General features: G+C 33.6%; 1 protein-coding gene across 2 annotated transcripts in view; it reads left to right on the top strand.

Annotated features, from left to right (window-relative positions):
• Positions 1-16,804, top strand: part of HECTD2 (HECT domain E3 ubiquitin protein ligase 2) — a 77,448-nt gene that overhangs the window by 41,935 nt on the left and 18,709 nt on the right. For both annotated transcript variants that reach the window (XM_082854397.1, XM_082854398.1), the window contains exons 6-14: positions 211-275; positions 2,494-2,539; positions 4,280-4,389; positions 5,811-5,959; positions 6,543-6,666; positions 9,055-9,151; positions 12,219-12,326; positions 13,029-13,161; positions 14,052-14,140. In XM_082854397.1, coding sequence (XP_082710523.1) covers positions 211-275; positions 2,494-2,539; positions 4,280-4,389; positions 5,811-5,959; positions 6,543-6,666; positions 9,055-9,151; positions 12,219-12,326; positions 13,029-13,161; positions 14,052-14,140 — 921 coding nt within the window. The remainder of the gene's footprint in view (positions 1-210; positions 276-2,493; positions 2,540-4,279; positions 4,390-5,810; positions 5,960-6,542; positions 6,667-9,054; positions 9,152-12,218; positions 12,327-13,028; positions 13,162-14,051; positions 14,141-16,804) is intronic.

Genomic DNA, 16,804 nt, shown 5'->3' with positions numbered 1-16,804 from the left:
ATGTATGTTTGTGCAGGTTGTACAGTGCACATTCCAGGGAGCATTCTCATTATAATCTCTCAGATGTGAAATTGAGACTACCGTTAACTGGTAGTCCTTGGTCATCAAGTCTGGTTTTAACTATTGAAACAGATCTGTAAATATAATTAACATATAAAAGTCACCTAAATAGCTAATCCTAATTATTTCATGATTTTCTTTTGCCTACAGCCTCAAGACATTCAGAAGACAGTATTAAAGGGAATCATTAACAGCCTGTTACGAGAATGGAAAGGGTAACTGAAACTAATATTTGGCTAATCAGTATAGATGGTTAATATACACAGCTCATCCATCTTTAATATATACATATGTGTTTTACTCTCAGAAAAGATTTTAGTTGCTACAATAAAAACATAGATCAGAATGAAATTATAAACCATTTATAACAAAGCTTTTTAACTTGAGACTTATGACTTCTCAGTATGGTCCACAGGTGAGCTTCAGAGGACCTGTGAATTCTTTAAAATTGTATATAAGATCTGTCATGTACAGATATATGTGCTTTACAAAAATAGGATGGGTACTTAAATCAGTCACCTAGAATGAAATAATATGGGTGTTAAATTTAGCCTTGGGCTTTCTGGTAGCAGAGCAAAATTTTTCTTATTTCTAATATAAGAGAAGTAAATTTAGCTACTGAAATATTTTTTCCTGGAACTAAATATTGAATTGTTATGTAAGGAATGATGGACAGTGTAATTGATAATGTTTTGAACTGGGAATATGCAGAACACAAAAATATACTTTTAAAAGTACATATGATTTAAATTGGTGTTACTTAACATTATAATTTAAATGATAGCTTCTATTAAAGCCAAATAATACCATTAAATTATAATTTAAATGTTTATATTAAGCCCAATTTGAAAATACCAAACTAGAGTTCTTAACTATAATGTTAAATGTACCCTATATATTTTAATAACATTGTTCCAATTTTCAGAGAAAATTGTGGTTTTTATAGAAAATTGAGAAAAGTCAAGGTAGTATAAAAAAGTAAAAATGTAACATTTTGCAGTTTTTTTCTAGTCATCTTTTTAAAACAATTGAAATCATACTGTATTTTTCATGTGATTTTTAACTTAACAGTATTCTCCTAGTTTATCATTCTAGTAATACTTTTGCATTTTCCTTGAATTTTATGTTTCTGGTTGAATACATAATGCTTCATTGAAAATGAAGAGGAAAATTTGGAATGTAAAGTGAACACTTAGGAGAGTGGGGAAGTCCAGTGGTCCGAAACTGCTGGGACCTCAATCCCCTCCAAGCATGCTCACACAGCTTTCTAACCCCTGCTCCTCAAATGTGTGCCGGAGACAGATTAAAATAATTTGATGCAACTTACTTATCAAAGGATCATGTGGTCTTTACCCCCAAAATCTTGTTTTATTTTGGATTTATAATAACGACAACTAGATCTACAGTTTATTGACTATTTACTATGGGCTAGGCACCTTTCAAACGATTTTGCATGTATTTCTCATTGAATCTTCACTACAATCCTGTGAAATAGGTAATATGATTAGTTTCATTTCACACTTGAGGAAACTAATTTACAGAGAAGTAAATTGCCCAAGTTAACACAGTAAGTGCCTGAGTCAGAATTAGAACCCAGGCTGTCTGGCAAAAGAGCCTTCCCTGGTGGCGCAGTGGTTGAGAGTCTGCCTGCCGATGCAGGGGACACGAGTTTGTGCCCCGGTCCGGGAAGATCCCACATGCCGCGGAGCAGCTGGGCCCGTGAGCCATGGCTGCTGAGCCTGCACGTCTGGAGCCTGTGCTTCGCAACGGGAGAGGCCACAACAGTGAGAGGCCTGCGTACCGCAAAAAAAAAAAAAAAAAAAAAGAGCCTGTGACCTTAACTACAATTTCTGTACCCAGAACTGTATACTGTACTAAAATACTAGTGCATAGAACAGGAAAATGGAAGTTTTCATGGTACAGCTATAAAATGGGAAAACAAAAAACAGACTCTCCTATCACAGGAATTTTAATATTTATGAATTGCTTTTAGCTTTTTAAAATGTTTTCAAATATAATTTCTAAAACAAAACAGTAGTCCTATTGAGAAAATAATCTGACAATTATGTAGAATAGTATAGAAAGAAATAGTTTAGATTTTATTTAAACCTAAATAATTTAAATCATTATTCAGTCAAGATAATTCTTCCACAGAGAAATATTACTACTAATTTAAAAATTATATATATACATGTGTATATATATCAATTTCAAAATGTGATACATATGTTATATATTTATATTTCAGATGATGTGGCTTTATATCTTGTAAAGATCATCTAGTACACTTTGGGCAATGATTTATGTTTTCAGGTTTAAGTCTAGTTTTTGGCTTTTATCAAGTCAATTCTCGCAGAAACATTGATAATTTTTTATTAGATACTGTAAGATTAAACATTCATCTCTAATCAGTTACAATTATTTCTGTTTCAGTCCACGAACAAAAGATGATCTTAGAGCATATTTTATACTTTTACAGGTAAGAAAGCAAAAACATAGTTGAAGTGTGTAATTCATATCTCAATCTATGCATGTGTAAGTGAAATGATATCAAATACTAAGTATTATTTTGAGCAACATTTTTGATACTTTTTTAGATTATAATTACTTGTAACCAGAGAATTAAAGCTATAACAAATAAACAGTGGAAGGCTAAATTATCTCCAGGATTAATATTTTAACTTGCCTTCCTGCTGTGGGATTCTGGAACAAACAGAATGGAAGCACTTTTCCTCCTCCAGTCAACTTCCTTTCTTGTAACTAGTTTTTTAAGGGACTCCAAAACTTTCTTTTATTTCCCAATTAGGGGGTTTCCAACTTTTCTGTATATTTTCAATAAATGTTTAAACTAGAATTCTAATGGAAAAATCAAAGTGGTTGTTTATATTTGCTAAAGCAAATATGATGAATTTTTTCCTCTTGAGAAATACAGATTCATTGATACAAAAAAAAATAAGGTCCAAACAAATGAAAAGCAATTTTAGTTTTTATAATTTTTTGAGAAGTACGTTATTCCCATAGCTAGCATACTATGTTTGTATTATTCTTTACAATTTACCAAAGGTGTTCATATAAATTATTATCTCATTTAAAGATAAGAAAAAATTATATTAAATAAGATAGGATATTTAGTTGAATATTATGTCCAATAAAAGGAAATATGGAAGATAGGGGTAGAAGAAGGAGGAGAGAGGAAACAAAAAAAGGGGAAATAGATAAGAGGTGGTTGAGGGATGTAAGGAGAGGAAGGGAAGTAAAGAGGTAAGAGGAGAAAGACAAAACTAGAAAAAAGAGGAAATATACCTGGAGAATAGTAAAAGCTAGAAAGTGACAATATGAAGCTCAAATTTTTAAGTGAGTGTATTGGTCAACAGTAAGCTCTGCTCATGACATCTTGTTCTTATGAGCTATCACTTGATGAGTTTATCATCTGGGGTCACTCCCTCATTTTGAACCATCCTGACCATAAGTCAATTTTGAAAAACACATGGTGCTCTTTTATTTTTTACAATTTTGGTTTATTGTTCACTAATACTCATTTTTCCCATGGAGCTCTGAAATGTACACTGTGATGGAGTTTTAGATTTTGGAAATATAACTAGAGGTTTTGCTTGGTTTACAAGCTCTACTCTAACGCTTAAAAGTTCTCTGAAGCTATTATGTGGTTCTCCCCTTGTTCTTTGTGAAATATGCAAATAACTCATTTCACAATGGCAAATGTTTCATTACCAGCTTTTATTTTTCTAGCATTCTCTCTCCCCTTTTTTTTTAATCAAAGAAGAGCCAGGTTTTTGTTTAGTTGGATAGTAGTGATTGCCACCATTTGTACCAGGCAGTGAGCTACGTGCTTTACATACAGTTTTTTTTAATACTCAAAACAACCTCCAAGATAGATGCTATCATTCCCATTTTTCAGATGAGGAAGTTGAGAATCAAAGTTTAAGGAACATTCCTAAGGGCATATAGAGTAGTAAGTGGTAGAATTAGCCCTCAGACCCAGATCTGTCTTAATTCCAAAGCCACTGGACCATAGTGGAAATCCAAGTCTCTGTTAATTAAATAATTAAACAAATAGATTCTTGTTTTCAAGGATTTCACCTAGTATTTCATAATCTCAAATTTAGTTTTCTGAATTCGCCACTTAGCTCATTAAGCATAGTGTCTTTCCTTTTACATGTTAACAAAATTTTAACGCAATTATCTTTAATATCTTTTTCAGAATCCTCAATTTAATAACACATCTACATATGTCATCTATGCTCACTTGCTACGACAGATAGCTACCTTAGTGGAAGCTGACCATCATTTCCTAGTTCACTGGTTTAAAAAGTAAATTATTCTATGATATTAAGAACTTTTATAATCTTAAAGTTTTAAGTTTGTTAGTAACTTTATAAGAAAATATATTAAATGTTTTCAGGTCTTGAGAAATGATACTTATAATTCACAGTGCTTCAGAAGCCAATTATAAGCATATTCTTTAGTACTACATAGAGGATACATTAAAGATCTGTTTTGTATGTAAGTAACCGTTTTGCTTGTGCCAGCTGTTGTTGAGATTTCTGTCCACTGCTTTTGCATTTTATACAGCACATTCCTATCATTGATTTTTCATATATCTCAAAGATGGTGACTGGATTTGCTCATACATTACTATTTTAATTTGTGTCTTTTTATTTCCTATCAATAAATTTTACCATTATTTACACAATGCCTTTTCCTTACCTAAAACATCATTGTAAAACATACTAGCCATCAGTATCAATTTATAAAAGTACAGTACTTTTTTTCCACAGAACAATACTTACATTAACATTTACATTTCCCCATGACTAATAAAAGCTAAAGAAGCTAAATATTCCCAAAATTAATTTTAAATACGGTTAATTCTTATTATTAACAATAGTTATGTTCTATAAAGCTACTGGGAACACTGAATTGGTGAACAGTGAAATACAGGGTTAGCTTCCTGCGAGCCTTTGGTCACAACATTTTTATCAACCAATCAGTACATAACCTTGCTTTATCTGTATTTCTATTTAAAGACACCTATTTGATATAAATTTTTGTTTTATTAACATTGAACTCACGGCCAACAGCACCATAACTCATGTCTGAGCAAATTTTATCTGACATAAGTACCTTCTCCATAAGGCACATCACATCCTTCTTTACATAGGAACACTAGACAGAACTTTAGCACTATAGTTAAGGGCCGTTTTAAAACAGTAGAATCGCTAACAGAAAGCACAAGAATTTGAAGAACATGACCCTAAGTAGACTGCATAAAGGACACTTGTTTGCAGTATGAGAGCTAAAACAAGAAGGCAGAGCGTGGCCTTGTTCAGCCTCGGCATAAGCAACTCCCATTTTTTGCCACTCTTTGCACAGCCATGAAATGACCACGAAAGCGCCACAATTATTGATTTGGGGATTAGAATTAAATTGTAGGGAATGGGTGAATTTGCAAATACAAAGTCTGCGAATGAGGATTGACTGAATACTAAAAGCCTTAAAAGTGAAATGTTTAATGCTAACTTTATAGTAATTTTGGTGTTTATTTCTTATTTAAGAAATGATATTCGAGGTAAGATTTTGCATCTTTTCAAAATTTTGGCAATTTAAGAAATAGAATTTGGGGGAATAGTCTAAAATTTTATGTATAAAGGATGAACTTTGATCTCTAACAAATATATTGCCAAAGTAGAAAATGTGAATTTTGATTGGAATTATTTCAAAATCTTTACCAGATTATCCCAGAAGAGGTTCAAACAATTGGTAGAGAGATTGCTGCAGTTTATTTCTTTACGCCTGTTTCCTGCAAAGCCTGAAGAATTTCCACCTATATCAAAGTGTTCCTGGTGGATCCCATCAGCATCTAAAGTGTTGGCTTTACTTAGTAGGTTTTATTATTCAATCATCTTTACTTTTCTTTTGTTAAATATAAGAACATTTCCATAAGGATCTCAAAATACTATAGAGGCATTCTTACATCTTAAACCATTCCTTTGAGGAGAAGAGTTGTAGTGATTTATTTTCTATTTTGCTAATGGATTTCACAATTAATGTATAAGCATGAAAAAGCTTTATGCATTTTATTGGGCAATATTCTGTTTTATGGCTCTCAGCTGCATACTACCTGCTAAGTAGTGATTCCTAAGAATACAAGAACTTCCATTCATTCCTGCGGACCCCAAGAACACCCTGATGGGGAAATAGGATGCATAGCTGGCCATCTGCGTACTCCCTTTACTATACGATTATAATCCCCACGATTCAATTTTTTTTTTTAAAACAAGAAATTATTGGCTGCATTTTGACCACAATTTTAAAACTACCTTTTCGTTTGGCACCACAATTGCTTAAAATTGGAATTTCTAGATAAAGCTTTCTGGTGGGCATTTTTAAAATGTTCTTCTTATTATTAGAATGAATCATGTACATGTTAGGAAAGATCATTATGTTAGAATTTATCTTTACAGATACTGCAAACAATTTGGTTCATCCTCCCCTTATTCCTTATACTGATTTCTATAATTCTACATTGGATCATATTGATCTCATGGAAGAATACCACACCTGGCAGAGCTTTGGAAATTCTCACAGGTATGATCAAAAGCTCATCTGATTACTCACCTAAATAAAATGCTATTCAAAATAATGACTGGCTTTTAAGTTTGTGTAAGTAAATTTAAATATACACATACCTCTGCATATAAACTTATAAATGTAGTTTAGATATCCAGCCTTGAAATATCATTATATTTCTTAAAACATTTTCTTTTTGTATTACATTTTGAATTTATAGTTATGATAATATGGTTTTGGCTTGATTAGTAGCATCTTTTTAAGAAGGGAAAAGTTCTATCTTAGTATGCAGTTTCTTATATCTTCTTATTCTATGTGCCATCACCTAGCACAGAGGTCGACAAACTTTTTCTGCAAAGTACAGGATTATAAATGTTTCTGGCTCTTTGGGCTATACAGTCTCTGGTCTACCATTATAGCACGAAAAACAGCCTTAAAAAATATGTAATTGAAGGGGTATGTCTGTGTCCCAAAAGCTTTATTCACAAGCCTAGGTTGTAGGCTGTATTTGTCCCATGGGCCATAGGGTGCCGGTGCCTGATCTAACACAGTGATCACACACGTGTGCACATACATACATACATTCACTCTTTTTCTCCCTTTTTCTGTGGACGAAGTGTTTGTCCTTTATACACAGTATTAAAAGAATGGATGTTACAGAGAAATGGCTTTACTAGAAATGATTTATCACAGTAGTATAATAGATTTTGGAAACACTTGGCCGAATTCTTTATTACCCTGCACCTTATATCCACACTGACATTTTGGATTAAACCAGCAAGACTATCCCAGACTTAATTTATTCCCAGACCACAAGATATCCTGCAGAATGCATTATTCTAAAGGAGACTGACTAAGAAATAGGATGTGGATATAAGTAATCTAAAACGTCAGGTTACTTCATAAATTGGTTCGAGCTCCCAGGGACCCTTTCTACCAGAAGTGGCCTAAAACATAGACTAGCTTTCTGGACGTATCTCAGTCCACACCTGACCTAAGAATTCCGTTTGTGGGGACCTTGGTCAGTCTGATGGATATTTTCTTGACAAAGTTTATTTTACACTTTAATGTAATTGTAATGTTGTAGACAAAACCACAATACAGTTGCGAGAGTTATTGTGCATACTTCAGTGACATCTTTTAATGCAGAGCTCCTCTAAACACTGTGCCATAGCGTTGTTGTACCAAAAAGGAGTTAACAGAGGTTTGATTCTATGATCCCTTCAGCCCTTGGGAAGCCACCCTGGACCTAGAGGGGGACCGGAGCCCCAGGGCAAGTCACATGTCTGGCCATGGGCAGCCTCATCTGTTTATCTCAGTGTGTCATACACATAGTATGGTGTCTACGTGCCGTGACTAGGGAAAGGCTGAGATGCACTGTTTTAAAGTACATAAGACCAACATTATCCTACTAAGTTCATTGCACTTCTTTTTATTTCCAAATTTCTAGTTAGCACCTAGTGATTCGAAATTATTACACATTAATACTGAACAGTTTTCTTACTGCTTTTTAACAGTTTCATCCCAAGGGGAAAGCCATTTCATTTTCAGTTCACACTAGGGCTATTTCCTTTTTCCTCATAATCCCTATCTTGCACAGTGGTCACAGATGCACTGCTTCACTGTCCTCAGTGCATTCCAACTGTAACTGATGGATGCATTACAGCCACTTCTGGTGGGAGTCTAACTCCTGAAGTGTCATTGCTACGATACTAGTTCTCTCTAAGTGCATTTCTCTGTGTGGTTTGTGGCTCTTTTATATAACATAGAATGAGCTCTGACCCAGGAAAGAAGTTATTTTCATAACTTTTGATCATATGTTGTATTTTTACAAATACATACCATTTCATCTTACTACATCATTAAATACAGTGCTAAAGCAACACACCTTTTTCTAACTTTTATTTTATTGCTCTTAAATTTACTACTTTTCCTACCATAGTTATTGCTAGATTTCCTCATTTCTGAAGCTCATGCATCAGAAATATCCATATAGTAATGGATTCTTATATTAATTTCTGCACATGAATTTTCTGTCCTAAATCCTTCACCAACACTTCTGCCTCCTGGTTCTGCTGTTGCCCATATTTTTCCCAGGTAATGATATACAAGTGACTATCTAAACTGAAATTATTTGTACAAACAATATAAGCAGTTAGCACATATTTCAGAACATTAGGTGTAGCTTCCTCTAGAGAATAAAGGCACTGCACATCTAATAATGAAGCATACTTCACAGGGCTGTGGGGATTCAAAGAAGTGATGAACATAAAATCATTCTGTGAATGGTAAAACACAATACAAAAGTAATGTTTAATATTGTTAGAAGGGGTACCTTAGATTCCCTTAGTATAATTTTGCTAAAAATACACCATTTTGCTTTTTCTGTTTTCACTTGTTGAGCAGGTTTTCCTTCTGTCAGTACCCATTCGTTATTTCTATAGCTGCAAAAAAAATCATTATTCAAAGAGACTCAGAGCAACAGATGATAAGCATCGCAAGGGTAAGCCAGCTATGAAAACATTTATGCTGACTATAATCAATATATAGTAAATAATTTAACAAATAAGTCAAATGTCTTGTGAATTGTTCTAGCATAATCAGGAAATGTTAAAAGTAAAATTCATATCATACTCCCTCAAAAAGTACTTAAACCTGTTCATGATATGGGGAAAAGATACCCCTCATCAACTTCTCATCTTATAAATATAGCATGGAGATTAAATGCCTCTCACAGATCCAAAGTACTCGGAACTTGTTGGACATCATTTTGTAGATAACATCCTCCAGGGTCACTAGCAGAGCACTGGTGAGAAAGAACTACAGTGAGGACAAGGAAAGGAGTGTCCTTAAGAGCAAACTACTCAAACCACTGACACATTTTCTAGATTTTATGACAGTCAAATAGAAACAACTGAAAAATTAGAAAATGTAACAAAAAGTATAGTCTTGAAAAACTGAGAAAATATGTCCAAAGAAGGCGAGAGATGTTTAATGATCCTTAGGGAACCAAAATGCATGGAGGCCCACTGAAACTGGGGTAGCAGTCAGGCTGGCTTTAGACAAATTAATGGAGCAGGATGAAGTTCATCTCTGGGCCTGTCCTGTTCACAGCCTACCATGGTTTCAGCACAGCACAGTAAAGTTAGGTACTTTAATATATATCAGATTGACTGAGCTTTTTTGTTTTAGGTTAGAGCTCTAGACTATACATTTAAATGCTCATATATTTTGAGTATCTGCTTTTGTGACATGATTACTTGCAACTTTAAAACTTAGAGGGAAGGTTTGGCTGTAGTCTTTTTAAAATAAAGAGACCCAAGACAGACCCATAGAGTAACAGGAAATGATTTCTGTGTCTTGTCCAAGAATATAAAAAGAATCCTAATGCATAAATTGTAATACCTCAAAATACCATAAAAATAAGAATTGTTTATTCTTCAGTAATTCACCAGAAGGTGAGTATTTTTTCCTGTCACAGAGCGGGACAAAAGATTCAAGTGACTAGTGACATCCGAGAGTCAGTTTACACTGAGTATTGGAATATTACAAGAAATGTTATTGCCTATGTGTACCAAAGGAGTAACATAGCCACATTACCCTGCTGAAAAGTAGATTTCAACAGGTATATTTAGCACCAGAATTATTACCTAATCTTGGGTAGATATTGGCTCAAAGATTAGTCTACATAGCTTGTCATTTTGACGTTTTCGGTTAGTTGCATTTATGCAATTTCATGTGCCTTTTTAATGCTTTTTTTTTAACATTGGGTTATGATTTTTTTATATTTATAAGGGAAAAATCCAAAGAGCTAGAAGTTTATCTAAGTTCCTCTGAGCAGTCTTCTGCTGTGTCACTCACACTTAAAATATTAAATAATCTTCTTTTAACTTTTCTTCCAATTAAAAGGAGAGTGACAGCTGTAGACTGTGTCCCAGGCTATCTTCCACAGGGCATGGGCACAAATGAGTAGCAATTGAAGTGTCAAGTAGCATTGTCGGTTATGGGTGTTTCCCAGCATTTTAACTTGTAAACTGCCATACCACTTGGAATTAATGACTGGTAACTATTTTGACACAAGGACAGCCTTATAAGTAGTTAATGCAAGCAAGAGCTTATATAGTATACTTTAAAGTTGCAAAAGACATTCCCCATCCTAAAAATAACTTCCTCATCAGACTATGTCTAAAATTCTACCATTGTTAGTTATTTCTTTCATTTGAAACACTTTCTATTCAATATGAATTCCTGATGGGAGGAGTAGCCACTAAGCCTTGTCTTCCATTAGCATCCTAATTTAAATTTGTGTGTTGGATATTTCCAGTGTGACAGCTTCCCAGGAGCTAGACTGGGAACAGAAGATAGTAAAGGGTTGGAAAACAGGTCCATGACACAGCATACTATCCCGGAAATATAGATCTCTTTGAGCACAAAAGAGAGGACACAGAGAAGGAATAAAAACTACTAAAAGCCTTTAGAATTGAATATTGGAGAGATGAGGAAGGGCTCTGAATTAGTGTATTATTATAGTAATCTACAAAATCATGAAAGTAGCCTTATATAGATTTGGGGTATTAAAATTTTACCTAGGAAGCAAATTGCTGCATGTATTTAAAATGTCTGAAGTGTTCATCTTTAATCTGTACAATAATTCATTTTCTTTGTTACCAAAGAGGATGAGGTAGTCTGAAAAAGATTTAGATTAAGTAAATATACAAGCATGATATTTATATATTCCTTATATTTTTTAAATCATATTTCCATCACTCAAGCATAACTATTGTTAACATTTTAGGAAATTTTCTTTTGATAGTTTTTACCTATATTGTCTTTAAAAGGCAGCAGAGTTTAAACAATATTGTGTATACAATTTTGTTTCTCCGCTTTTTTTTCAGTTGTATATTCCCTAAACATTTGCCATGTTATTTACATAGTTTTTATGAACATCATTTTTGATAGCTGTATTATATTCCATTAGAGAGATACATACTTAAGATATTTCTAAAGTTTTGCTCTTATAGATAATGCTGTGATGAACATCTCACTGTATAAAATATTTTCTGTGTTTAGAATTCCCAGAAGTGGAATTACTGGGACAAAGGATATGAGCATTGTTAATGGTTTCTGAAATATGTTGAAAATTACTTTCTAAAAGTAGACTAATTGTGCTTTTAGAGTAAATCCAGTATCTAAAAAAGCTTAAGCCAAGTTTATCGTCAGAAGTATATACCTTGTTTCCAATGTTCCCACTTTGTTTGTATTTACTAAACAGAAAACTTTGCTATTTAAGAGATGAGACATACGGAAACAGTAATGCAACATTATTTTACTAAAGAAGATGAATTATTTTAGGTCCTCCATTTTGGATCCCCTTTGGTTATTATTGTCCCCAAATGAAATAATTGTAGGGCATTTTCATAAATCAAAATTTGTATAATCGAGTTTATGAAATTGTTTATGAGAGATGGCAAAGAGAAGAATATAAGTGATTTTTACTAAAGTGTTTAAATGTTTTAAATGAGATTATAGTTTAAGTATAAATGAAAATGTTTGCTTTCTTTTTTAATTAGCAAAGTCTGGTGGATAAAGTATCTCGAAGACAGAGACCTGATATGAATATGTTATTTCTAAATATGAAAGTAAGGCGGACACATCTGGTCAGCGATTCTCTTGATGAGGTATTGATCATTTATTCCAGAATAGTATTATTTGATTAAAACTTTAAATAAATTTGATAATATGGCTTATTACTAAAATCTTAGTAAGCTATCTTTTGTTTCTGTATGCCAGTAGTGTGCTTGCTTTTGTGTGTGTGTGTGTGTGTGTGTGTGTGTGTGTGTGTGTTGTACACGGGCCTCTCACTGTTGTGGCCCCTCCCGTTGCGGAGCACAGGCTCCAGACACGTAGGCTCAGCGGCCATGGCTCACAGGCCTAGCCGCTCCGCGGCATGTGGGATCTTCCCGGACCGGGGCACGAACCTGTGTCTGCTGCATCGGCAGGCGGACTCTCAACCACTGCGCCACCAGGGAAGCCCTAAGATAATATTTGATTTAGTTATGTGATTTTTTTTAAGTTTAGCGTTGAAGGCAAGTTAAAAGGCAATGAACTACTTTGTACTGTATTCTGCTAAATTAAAATCTTGGAGACAATATGGTGCTGGGAGACAGTAACCTTGGGCAAGCTACCTGAGCTCTCTAATTCTGTTCCTTGATCTCTACAACAAACATTACCATACCTGACTAATACAGTGTTGGGAGACGGATGGATGGATGGATGTTTTGTGACATTGTAAATAAGATAATACATATTCCAAAATTTAAAAAATTAATTTCCTTTTTACTGCCCTTTGTTCTCCTCTACTTTATAATTTCTTCAAATAGTTAACCCGGAAAAGAGCAGACTTGAAAAAGAAGTTGAAAGTTACATTTGTAGGGGAAGCTGGTTTGGATATGGGCGGCTTGACTAAAGAATGGTTCCTTCTTTTAATTCGCCAAATTTTTCATCCAGATTATGGTGAGTAGTTAATTTTTATGAAAGTGTTTTCTCCCAAATTGTTAGATTCAAGTAGTCGCTCTTATTTTTAATTTAGCCTATGATTTTACAGATTTTTTTGTCAACCATAAATGTTGAATGATTTTTTAAAGACTGTTAGTTACATTTTTTAAACTGACCAAATTGATGAACCTAATATTCATTATCTTACTGGGAATCCTACACAAGATGTCTTTGCAAGAAAGCATCCACATGTTTTCTGACTAAGCCAGATGCATGAAAATTTGTCACTGAAATAAAAAGAACATTCGAAATTAAAAAACAGAACTATAGTTTGCTCTGCACTAATATTCAAAGTCTCTTTCATTAAAATATGAGCCATTTTAATAAATAGGAATCATTAAATAAACCTTTGAAATTTAATTAGATTTTATTTAGAGAAAACACCTATACAATCCTTAGTATCATTAAATGTTTTTCTTCAAAAGAGAGTTTTAAGTGTTTTTCTTATTCTTTATTTTTCTTAATTTGGTGTATATGTATATACAGCATCTCTCTGGTAATGGGAAATAGAGAAGACAGAGGTAAATTGAAACCTCCAGATAATCCTCAAAATTAATTTTGATCATAACTTATAAAGTATAAAATTATAGTTTTTATCAATCAACTGATTAATTTAGTTTCTGTCTTTTTACCCTGTTTCTACCCTTGGTTCAGGATACCAGTGAACAATAAAGTGCTCTTGCAAATTCGTTGGACGTGTATTTGATACATTTTAACATGAAAGGTAGTTTCTAACAGAACTGTTGCTGAAATGTTTTGCTTCTAATAGATGAGATGCCATGTACATGTTTATTGCTCTGGGTTTTTTTAATCAATCATATTGATGAAATTATGCTTCTATTTTCCAGGCATGTTTACGTATCATAAGGATTCATACTGCCATTGGTTTAGCAGCTTTAAATGTGACAACTATTCTGAATTCCGATTGGTTGGAATTGTATCCTTTAAACTTTCCACTAGGAGGTGCTAGTAGACTAGAGAGTTTTAAGAATTTTATCTGAATTTTGGAAAACTGTTAATAAGCATTTTATTCAGATTAAACATTCTGTCAAATTACTGGTAGATTTTTCAGTAATCTTTATTATTTCGTAATATCACAGCTATGTAATATCAGCAGATTTAGTTAATTGGAAGGAGTGACTGAATTGTTCACACTTTTCTCTGAAAACCTTATCTCAAAATAAATATTATTTCCTATTTCATATATAACTTAAATTATCAGAAATTTAAGACATTTTTTAAAAGTCATAGTGTCTTTCCTATTCATAGTGAACTATTTTTCTGTTAGTTCTTTCACTTTGTGCTTATTTCACCCAGTTTTCTAAATTGAAAGTATGGAAATTAAGTCTAACTCTTAATGTGGCCTCAAATCCTGGGACATTCATAAAAAATTAAAAGTTGAATGGAATGGGAACATTTAAAGCATACGGCATTATTTTATAGTGTTTTTTAAAATTATATAAATTTCTATGCCATCCTCTGATCCCTATCAGGTGTGTTGGAGAGGGCATTCCTGCATTGGGTGGGAGACTGGACAGGATGACTTCTGCATTCATTTTTAAACTCTAAAAAATATAATTGTGGAAGAAAGGAGGGAAGAATAAATAAATAAGCAAACACTGGGGATACATAGGTTAAAAGAAGGAAAAGAAAACTACCTTTAAGAAGCTTACCATCTAGACAGACAGATGACCACCAATTCAGGGTGGTCTGTTCTCAGAGTCAAATGACCATTTGGCATTAAGTTCTGAAGAGTTCTGAGAAGGAAACGATTCAGTGTGTTCTTCCCAAATTTTAAAATGGAACCAATATATTTGATTAACACAGGACTGGAGAGAGTAGGGCATAGACTGGGAGAAAGGCTGGGGACAAGTCAGCGTTGTGCTGGCCCTGTTACAGAGCAATGTAGAGGTCCACTTGATGGGAGCAGAGGGTGCTCCGAGAGTTATGGAAGGTGCTGGCAAAATAAGAATTAAGAGCCATCTGATGGAGAGCTCTGAATGTCTGTCTTTCTTGCATTTGTTGGAGTAAATCCTGAAGAATGTATATGAAAATTGAGAGGCTGGATGGAAGAAAAGGTAGTGAGGAAAACCACACCTTGTGATGGTAAACTTAATCTGAAATTTTGTATGTGTTGTCGTATCTAAAGGTCCAAAGTGCTAAGCCCACAGTAAGGAATGTTTAACAATTATTAGACTCCTGTTTTTACTCTCTTATCTCCAGTAGTCACTTGTTGAATATTTCGACTTCATTGAAGGCCTGAGTCATTGATGCTTCTCACCACACTAGGAGCTATTTGAATTTCCTGATAAATATGTTTGTCATTACTTTACATTCTTATCATGGCTTAGATTTGGCTGATACTTTGACTTTCTAATATTTGTAATAAAGTATCAGCTCTTATACCACATTTTTAGAGTGGTATATGTAATATTGTGAATTTGCTTTTTGTGTGTGTGTGTGTTTTTTTTTTGCAGTAGGCATTAGTTTCTATTCAATCATTACCCAAAAGAGCATATTAAGTGTATTTACATGTTGTATATTACAAATTAAACAATTAATCTAAAATTAAATTATAGCCACTATTATCTCATTATTATGTGTATTTATCTCACACACACAAAAGAAACCTACAGAAAGTAAGACTGATGCCCTAAACAGCATGATAATATATACAAACATGTGGGATGACAGTGGATTGTGATCACGTAAGTGGTGGAGAGATCTGTCAAAGATGAGGAGAACAAAAAATTGAGAAGTAACAGGCATGATGATTTAGAAAATAGAGTTGGTTCCATACATAGTTCCAGTTTCTAAATTTCAGGACCAAAGATTTATTGTTCTATAGTAGTTCTCACAGTATTGTATTTCTAATATAATTATTTTTAAATATTAAGGCCTTGGAGTTTACAAGAAGTGTTATAGTAAAACCTATAGAAATAATTATAAAATGTTTTGAAGAGTGTATGAAGAGCCATAATCTAACAGTTTTTTAGGAGTAGAATTACCAAAGGGGCACTGGAACTAAGGGTAGGGGGCGACATAATATAGTGCAGGGTTTTCAAAGTCGGCTCTGTTTGCACCACATGACACTTCAGTGGCTCCAGCAGAATTCCCACATCCCCACCCCTGCTTCAACCAGAGCAACTTGATTTAGTGCGAAATGCAGCATGATTCTTCTGGGTATGGAAGTGCCCTGAAGCAGATCCTATGAACCTACTTCCTCATCTGTTAAAAACCTTCCTTCAGGATTATAATTTTTTTTTTGTAATTTTTAATGAAAAATGCTTAGAACTTGTCACTATAGTAAATGATCATAAATGGTAACTACAGTAGTATCATGCTTATTACTGTTATTGCTATTATCACAATTACAGGCATACATTAGAACTTAATTTCAGTATCTTTACCCTAGAACACATTGCTCAGTCTCTGTTGATATGGTTACCTGTAAAATCACATATCTGTTCCTTAAATTATTATTAGCCTTCATTCTGCCTTAGCAAATTGAAATATTGGCTGTCTTCTAATCTTTTAAATTGTTTTCACTAATTTATCCATCCCATATATTTAGATTTCCTTTTAAGTCAATAAAATTTGA

Source organism: Leucopleurus acutus (genome assembly GCF_964270905.1).
Source record: "Leucopleurus acutus genome assembly, chromosome: 14".
Lineage (NCBI taxonomy): Eukaryota > Metazoa > Chordata > Mammalia > Artiodactyla > Delphinidae > Leucopleurus > Leucopleurus acutus.
This window is presented reverse-complemented; position numbering and strand designations above follow the sequence as displayed.